This window comes from Nuphar pumila, chromosome 10 (genome assembly GCF_984573655.1).
Source record: "Nuphar pumila chromosome 10, dmNupPumi1.hap1.1, whole genome shotgun sequence".
Taxonomy (NCBI): domain Eukaryota; kingdom Viridiplantae; phylum Streptophyta; class Magnoliopsida; order Nymphaeales; family Nymphaeaceae; genus Nuphar; species Nuphar pumila.
In genome coordinates, this window is record NC_143258.1 from 79,863,227 (window position 1) to 79,872,305 (window position 9,079).

The following is a 9,079-nucleotide window of genomic DNA, read 5'->3' on the forward strand; positions in this document are numbered from 1 at the left end:
TTTCATTTCAACACGGCTTTTGTATTTTAATTTTCTTTTAAACGTTCCTCCTGGCTTCTTTTCTGCAAACCGTTAGCTCTTTTAAATAAAAAATCAAAGGAAGGAGAATGTTCTCCCATGTCGTTTCACTGGTTCTCAAGTCACCACGTGGCACTCTCAGTCTCCCCAAACGCCGATCGTTTTACTTCCATGCATTCAAGCCAGAATCTTTTTCTTAATTAATTTTCCTTTGTTGTCATTTTTGTTAGGCCAACCAATTAATAGACAGATAGCTGCGATTTTTAAGAGTATTCAAGTAGTGACATATCCCTGAAAACGAAGCCCTTTGCTAACGCTGAGGTGCAAGGTATTAGGCACAGTCATAAATAAGCCTTATGGCCATAATGCTTTCATTCAATTACACGTGTCCTAAGTTTTCCTTTTTCCAACACATCCCTTAAAACGCCGTTAAGGAAGGGAAAAGATCAGGTGCCAATCCAATACTCAACATGATTGGAGCTCGAGATTCAAATAATAAGATGCTAGAATAACTAGATCAAATATCAGTTTTCGTTTTTGACTTTGTTGAAGGTCAATTAGAGCATACTTTGACCTGATCCTGTTCTGTTTACCAGTAACATCAGAGAGAGAGAGAGAGAGAGAAAGATGGGGGACTCTGCCTGAAAAAGATGTTACGGTGCTGGAGACCTCCTCTGACCGTCGGCAACATAACTCGTTCCTGAGAGAGAAGAGGAAACGACGTTTCGTGCATTGGTGGGCTCCTTCAAAAAACAGGACAGCAAATTATGGGTTAAAGTTGAAACCTAGTTGGGGGAAGGAATAAGTTGGAGAAGAGAAAAAGAAAGGACACGTGTCTATGAATGAAAGCCTTATGACCATAACAGTCATAAGGCTTATGACTGGATGGATATTGGTTAGGTGCACTTTGACATGAAGGAGAAGGGAGCAATTATAATTCCAGCAACCAGACGAGTTAATATCCGCCAACGCCTCAGAGCTACCACCGTTCATTCATTCACGGGAAAGCTACCCGCTTCCTCTTATCTCTTTGATATAAAAATATAGCCCTGTTGTGGTGCTTCTTCTGAAGAAAAACAGAGTTGAAGAAATGTTTGCCGTCCTACTACCATTCGTGTTCGTGATCTTCCTGATCTTCATTGCCTTGAGCATTTCCTCTACGTCCAGAAACAAAAGATCACCTCCATCCCCACCGCAATGGCCAATTGTCGGCCACCTCCCACTCCTAGGCGAGCTCCCCCACCAATCCCTCTTCCATCTCTCCAAGACCTATGGTCCTTTGATGACCATAAATCTAGGCCTCAGAAACTGGCTGGTCGTCTCTTCTCCCTCTGCAGCCAAAGAGGTCCTGCATGATAACGACCGGATTTTTTCTAGCCGACCGATCCCGGCGACTGCAAAGATCTTCTCCTACGGTGGGACTAGCCTCGTTTGGGCTCCTTACGGCGACCACTGGAAGTATCTCCGGCGAATTTCTATGACTGAGATCTTTAGCGCTCGAAGATTGGACTCCATGGAGGGACTGAGAAGAGAGGAAGTGAAAGAGGCTATAGCTTCCATCTTCTCCGACTCGGAGAAGGGTGTACCCATCAAGGTGGGATCCAAGGCCTTCCTTACCACGCTGGGCATCATAGAGAGGATGGTTTGCGGTAAGAAACTCTCTGACCCTCGGTCTGATCATGCCATGGAGTTGAAGGAGATGGTGCGGGAAGTGTTGCAAACCACGGGAAGGCCGAGCCTTTCGGACGCCTTCCCCTTCCTGGAATTCCTCGACACCTTGCTCCTAAATCGCCAAGCGAAGGAGTTGGCGAGGAAGTTTGACAGGCTGTTTGATCGGATGATAGAGGAGCACATCATGGAGATGAAGAGAAACAAGAAAAGAGAGGACGCTGATCAGAAGGATTTCTTGCATGTCCTCCTGGAGATCAAACAACAGAATCCCGACTTCAAGATCGAGTACATTAAAGGGATGCTCATGGTACTAACTAAATTCCTCTCCTGCTCGGTCGGTCCGAATTAAATTAGCATTACTGTTGTTTCTATATATAGTTAATTAGAAAGATATTAATATAATTTAATCAATTAGAGAGAATCGAACTGAATGGTATATGCGATGCGATCTCCCTTTGCTTGGTATTTTGCCACCAGGACATGTTTCTTGCAGGGACGGATACATCGTCATCAACGGTGGAATGGGCGATTGCAGAACTTCTCAAGCATCCAGACGCCATGACCAAGGCTCAAGCTGAAATGGACCAGGTGATAGGCGAGGGAAGGTTCATGGAGGAGAGTGACATCCCCAACCTCCCCTACTTACAAGCCGTAGTGAAAGAGACCTTTCGCCTGCACCCAGCACCTCCTCTGCTAGTCCCCCGCCGGGCTGATGCCGACTGCGACATCGGTGGCTTCCATATCAGGGAGGGAACTCCGGTAATGGTGAACGTGTGGGGCATTGCTAGGGATGCGAGTGTGTGGAAGAGGCCCTTGAGCTTTGAGCCCGAGAGGTTTGTGAGGAGCGATATAGACTTCAAGGGTCAGGATTTCGGGTTTCTGCCTTTTGGGAGTGGCAGGAGGATCTGCATAGGGATGCCTCTGGCTTCCAGGACCGTTCACTTTGTGTTGGGCTCTTTACTTCATTGTTACAATTGGAAGGCCGTGGGTGAAGTAGACTTTGAAGAAGCATACGGCATCACCCTCCAAAAGGCTCACCCTTTGGTGGCCCTTGCTACTACTCGATTGAGTTTGGACCTCTACCACCGTTAAAATTATTGTGATCCCCTCCAAAGAAGAAGGAGCTTAATTACTATATATGGCTTAATTCGGTGGCTTGAGCTTGGCCTAACCTGATTAATTAATTAGGCGCACCTGTTTCTTGTTGCTTCCACAAGCTTTGTTTGTTTTTGTTTTTGTTTTTTTTTTTTCGTAAGAAAGCCTTTTAATTTGAGGTGACTTTCCAATATATAAGCATGCATGCATGCATGCCAACAAGTTGGGATCTAAATGTATTAATGTGCTTAGCACCTAAATAAATGAAGTGTAATTGGACGTCCTTACATCTTAAAGCTGGTACTCGTCGGTCACCAAAATGCAGTATTCGAGATGTTATGCTTCCCAACAACTCCGTATCGCTCATTGAAGGGCACCCCACCACTCCATGGCTTTGTTGAAGGAGTAAATCATGTGGGAAGGGATGGTTCAAACTTCTTTGTCCTTTTGTTATACTCCCATTTGTTCAATGCTTGACAGTTCGACACCCCTCTCCTCTTTTAAGGCCGCGCCGCTTGTCAGGTACAATAATGAAGCCGTCTTACTTAATTCGCTCTTAAAAAACACAGACAGCTTTTCTCCCACCAAGTTCAAGCGACTCCTGCTTCATAATTAGTCAGGGAAACTGGGAAATTTTTATAAAATTATCTTAGCTTGATAAGCGATGAGTTAGGTGTGGCTTTTTATAAAATTATCTTAGCTTTTAACCATGATGAAATGAATTTAATGTCTTCAAATTGCCCTTTCAGTTTATAATCATGGTGAGCAAGGCCCTTGTCGAAAGTGTTCTTGGGCCCAAAAAAAAAAAAAAAGTAATAGTTCACGAGAGGACACCGAACAAAACAATGGCGGTGCCGCAGCAGCCGTGGTCTTTTTCAATTTTGAAAAAAAAGAAAGAAAGAAAGAAAAGAAGGATACTAGCATTTCCCCTTTCCGTGCATTAAATCTGACGCAGGCTCTTGTATTTTTTTGGATTTATATAACCCAAAGAAACAGCACCCAGACACTAAGACCTCATTGCGCTGGCTCAACCTGCCATACCTACGGTTATCGTGCTGGCAGCATAAAACTCCAAGGCTAGGACCCCTGCCCTTGAAAATCAAACATTAACTGCCCTTCTAGCAGCCAAGGCCCACCCCAACTATGCCAACCCCCCTTGGGGCATGCAGGCTCTTGTATGGATTATTGTTACTAGAAACTTCACTTACATGTGAAAAATTCCTTTCATGAGAAATAGTTTTCGAAACCAAAAACCATGCAGTTTTAAACTTGTGGAAAACTTCTAATAAAGCATGAAAAACACATTTCCTGTTGAGGCAGAAACATGTTTCACATCACATGTGAAACCTACTTAGTTTATTTATATGTGAAAACTCGTTTTCCTTATTTGGGAAACATGTTTATGTAATTTTTTTTGCAAGTTTTTTCTTAAATAAATTTTTTTAGTGAAAAGTTGAGATATTTTTGTTATTTAGAATTTTAATTGCTTATTTTATGTAATCATATATTTTCTAAAAAATTTATTAATCTTTATTATTTATCATAATATTAATAAAAAAGTAAAATTTATGTAAACTTTATATATATATATATAAGCACCTACTCCCACTTAATAGAAGCTTCAAAATTTGAATTCTTTTTTCATTGATAAGACCCTATAGATATGACCTACAATCATTGTTTAGTGAAAAACAAGCTTTGGATCATGTGATTATTGCATACGTATTGGTTTTTTAAGATATTAAAAAATCAATGGCTCACAATGTACCAAAATTGTATGACTTAAAAAACCTATTTTGATGTCCAAAAACATGATCTAAAACATGATTCCTATCAAATAAACTGTTTTAAGTACATCTATAAGTTCTGATTGAGAAGATGCAAACTTACTACTATGATTTCTAGTAGGTTGTGCACCGTATCATTACTTTATAGAGAAACTGAAATATGTAAACCATTAAAATATGTAAACTAATATTAACCGAGATTTTCATAGGATTTTTATAAATCTAACCTTGCATATGTATTCGAAGTGGTCCATTTGCTTGGAATCAACTATTGGGTCATAGTAATCGGATCAAGAAATGTTATTTTGTATGCTTGAATATTTATAAAAATTCTGAGTAATTGATTTTCAAGCTTTAAAATTTTTTTTTTATACATCATAATAGGATGATCTAAGAGTCTCTTTTTATAAAACCAAGCATCTAGATCACATCCGTACAGTAAAATTGTAAAAAATAAAATAAAAACTAAAAATATCAGTGCATACCAGTTTCCAGTAGCCCTTACTTTATATATATATATATATATATATATATATATATATATATATATATATATATATATATATATATATATATATATATATATATATATATATATATATATATATATAATGTTTTCCTTTTCACATTAACTATAATTAATAAGATCTGGTTTTCCGTTTCCATTTCTCAACATTTTTTTTCCTTTTTCCGTCTTCCTTTGTGGCAACCTTGGTATGGAAGCACAGGGAGAGCAGGAACAAGAAAAACGTTTTAGCTCAAGTGGTGTTGCGGAGAAATGAAAAATTTTGTGGGCAGCTGAAATTCCCCCTATTAAAGTAAAGGGCATCCATCGTTTTGCACTTCACGTACTCTGCCATCTTCCTTCGCATAACATACTGATAGACAGATGCAACGTAGTTGCTTCATTCGCCAGAAAAATGTAGTGGGTTGAGGTTCGAAGGGGTGGGTAGATTGTCATGTCACACTATCACAACCTATCTTATTCATAACTAAAGGGGTCTCCTGTTCTTGTCTATCAGCTTGCCTGCCCTGGTTTGTGACTTTGTGGCGCTAGGACGTAAACGGGTCGGATTTGGTTCTGTCCTAATTAAGCTTTTCTAAATTAATCTGACCTTATAGGATTCAGATGAACAAGGGCAGCACCATATTCGGATTCAACTAGAACAGAAAAGCTAATCAGATACAGGTTTACTCATGTTTGGATTCAGATATTCATCCAATTTGGGTTTAGCTTGGACTTGGATATTCAGATTCATAAATCTGTTGAATTTAACTCCCCCTCTTGCTAATCTATCAAGGTTCCTAACCAAAAAACTCAGTTTTACAATGTTTAAAGCTAACTTTAATTCTCTAATAACTATACAAGATATCTATCAGAGGGGTGGGGATACCCAAAGTGGGACGCCTTCCTTTCAAAACCCTGCGTGAGCCACCGGCCAGGTCAGCCCAACCTGTCTCAATCATCACCTTTCCAGTTATGATATAGATCTTTTCATAATTTTTCACATGCACCCCATTCTCTGCCTTCCAAGCTTCCTCTCCTCGCAAAGCATGATTCTGCAGTGCGTATCCTATGTGCCAACCATTATCAAAGTAGTTGTGTATGTTTAACTTCACCCAGCCCTGGGGAAGGGGGGATCCCATTGCCGCATAAACCTCCATCTAGACACCACCGAATGAGATGAGTTTTCAAGAATGTTGTTCTTGCACACTACTATAGATTAAATCTGTTGTTTGGATTTTCCTTTATCCCCAAAGATGGCTTAGATCCTCTCTTTCCATATTCGCCATATAATGACATGGTAAGTTATGTCCCAACTCTCTTTAATCCTTTTTTTTTTTGAATTTTTTTCCTGACCATCTTTCTGAATCTTCCTTCACACTAATTGTGGGTCTTAGTTTTTACCAAAGAAAACGGCCGCTCTTCTCCAAACCTGCACCACCCATGGGCAACATAGGAACAAATGTTCCTCTGATTCTTCATTTTGTTTGCAAAACTCACATCTACATGGGAGTTGAACCCCTAACTTCTTCAAATAGGTTTAAGCAACTTTCTATCCAACGCCAATATGAAAGTGATAGCCGCTCTTGGTGGGTTTTTTTTATGCCACACCTCTTTGAAGATATCATAACTTTGCCCTTTCTTTCTTATGTGATCCCACACAATCTTCATTGAGAAGTCTTCCTTAGTTTTTCATAAATGGAGGAAGGGTTCGGGGATTTAGAAAGATTGATTTTACATTTTACCTGAATTTGGTCAATATGTTTGTGCAATGGTGGGTGATGGCCGTGCAACCCTCTTTTGGCAAGGCTGGTGGTGGGAAGATCAGAGGCTAAGGGATGTGTTCCCAAACTTGTATGCAGCTTAAGAGCATGATGGTTTGTCCAGGTTTGGATAAAATGAACAAAAAGAATGGAACAGAACAGAACATTGGTTTTGTTCGTTCTGTAACAACTGTTCTAAGTCCAATGTTTGTTTGGATCATACTCAAATGCTATATTTCAAATGTTCGTTGTTTGATGATAATGTACGGACAACTTGGACAGACATGGATAATGGGTCAAATTACTTCATTTTGGATCATATGACCCGATCGGTTCACTATTTTACATGTTTTAACAAGTTTATTGTGGTTTTTTGCCCAAATATGGATTCAATTAAGCAATTATATCTAAAGTCATGAATTTTTGCCCTGAATATGGATTTAGAATTGGAATTTTGCCTTGAATATGAATCTCAATCTCTCCGGAAAGAGCATCTCAGTAGCCAATCAAAAAAACCAAATGACGATGTCAAAGCTTGGACAACATTTGAATTTCAGTCTGAAACTCAATGAGACCTTGCTCTGATATTGTATTTCCTCTTTTGATAGCAACGTTGGTGCCATCGTCAAGCATTCCCTTGTAAACTTTGCCAAAGCCGCCTACACCGAGAAGCAGACCCTCATCAAACTTGTTGGTCGCATCCAATATCTCTTGGAAGGTGAAAAAGTGCCCCAAGTTTGAATTTGCCAAAGAGATGAAGCTGGCAGTTCCGGTCTTCTGAGAAGTAGTTGAAACTTTACTCATGGTGTGTGAATTTTCATATAATGGCAATGGCAGTCACGAATGAGCATGGTGTCGCCTTTTTGATCTCAGAAAGACAAAGCAATAGTAATACAAAGCTATCAACAAAACTACCGCTAGGCTGCCCACAATCACTCCAAGAACGATTGTCAACTTCATCTTCTTCGGCTGTGAACCAAAATAAATATTTCAGACAGAAAGCAAGCCATCCAAACTCCCAGTATCATTGTTGATCTTCATGATCTCTAAACCATTGAGAGTAGCATTGGCATTATCCAAAACAGTTGAATCAGGGCCAATGCTCACATTTATGTGAGTTGATCCAGGAGAGGTATTGGAAACAAAATTAGAATAATATGGTCTTCTCAACATGTTGGTCTTCTTGGAGGGATCAATATCAGTTGCCCCATAATCAAAATTGACATACACATTGAAGATGAGCTCATTCAAAGCATTGCTAATGATATCAAAGAAGTGAATCCGTATATAATACAAGAAGCTTGGATCAACGGAGAGAGACCATGTGATGTTGTAGTTGACATTGAAAACATTCGTGTCTGCCATTGCTTCAGCAATGGCATATACCCAATTGGGTGCGATCTCCTTGGTGACCATTATTCTGTTGTTAATGGAGGTTGGATCCACATATGCAACTGTCACGGAGTTGTTAGAGAACAGGTAAACCCTATCATTCTCCCAAGTTCTTCCTAATGTATCATTGATTGGGGGTGATCTTAGGACCTCCCACATTGAGCCTGTAGACAATCTCCATAGCCAAATTGGACATACCACTGAAAGGGGAACCAACAGAGACCTGCTCAGCCACATTTCGTTGATCTCTCAGGGGACCAGGGATGCACTGATCTCTCCGGCGACCAACCCAGTCACATTTTGTTGGAGATTTTTTCTTTGGCAAGGAACCAAACCCCGAGAAACAAGACAGATCCGACGATGCTAGGGTTGGTGCTGAAGCTTGCAGAAGAAGACTCGTGAGAAGAAGAGGAAGAAGCGCAAACGAGGAGAGAAGTTTCTGGTGCACTCGTCGATGCATGATTTATTTTTTGTTCCCTTCGTTTTTGTTTTTTTTTGTAATAGGGGGAGGTGGATCAACAATTATGGTAACGCATCCGCTGCATCCAATGTTTGTTGAAAATCTTCGTTTTCAACGTGATTTTCGTTCAAATCACACTGGGAACGGTGCATCAAACGTACCCTAAGGGGGTAGTTCTCTTCCATCAGGACGTTTGATCACAAACTGATAACAATTGGGATATAGTTGTGTGAAGGTACCCATCGGATTTGGTTTTTCAAGAATGGTCGAGTCTCATGAAAAAATTGTTGTATTTCCCAATTGATCATAGGGAGAATAAACCAAGATGGACGTTAACATCGGATGGGAATTTGTTGTCTCTTCCTTCTATAAAGCTTTGCAATTCCCA

At 40.1% G+C, this 9,079-nt stretch overlaps 1 protein-coding gene and 1 pseudogene across 1 annotated transcript; one reads left to right on the forward strand and one right to left on the reverse strand.

Annotated features, from left to right (window-relative positions):
- Window positions 1-1,009: 1,009 nt before the first annotated feature.
- Window positions 1,010-3,084, forward strand: LOC149826976 (geraniol 8-hydroxylase-like). The gene is made up of 2 exons (XM_090019090.1): window positions 1,010-1,996; window positions 2,167-3,084. Exons 1-2 carry the CDS (start codon window positions 1,109-1,111, stop codon window positions 2,779-2,781), a joined length of 1,503 nt encoding a protein of 500 aa, XP_089875216.1. The 5' UTR covers window positions 1,010-1,108; the 3' UTR covers window positions 2,782-3,084.
- A 4,250-nt stretch (window positions 3,085-7,334) lies between these two features.
- LOC149826977 (receptor-like protein kinase THESEUS 1 pseudogene) lies at window positions 7,335-8,691 on the reverse strand (annotated as a pseudogene).
- Window positions 8,692-9,079: the final 388 nt, after the last annotated feature.

What these genes read in the sequence shown, in the direction of transcription:
- LOC149826976 (XM_090019090.1), top strand. Translation starts at nt 1,109, where the DNA reads ATGTTTGCCGTCCTACTACCATTCGTGTTCGTGATCTTCCTGATCTTC. An exon ending in ACATTAAAGGGATGCTCATG is followed by an intron (nt 1,997 to 2,166) that starts GTACTAACTAAA and finishes TTTTGCCACCAG; the next exon opens with GACATGTTTCTTGCAGGGAC.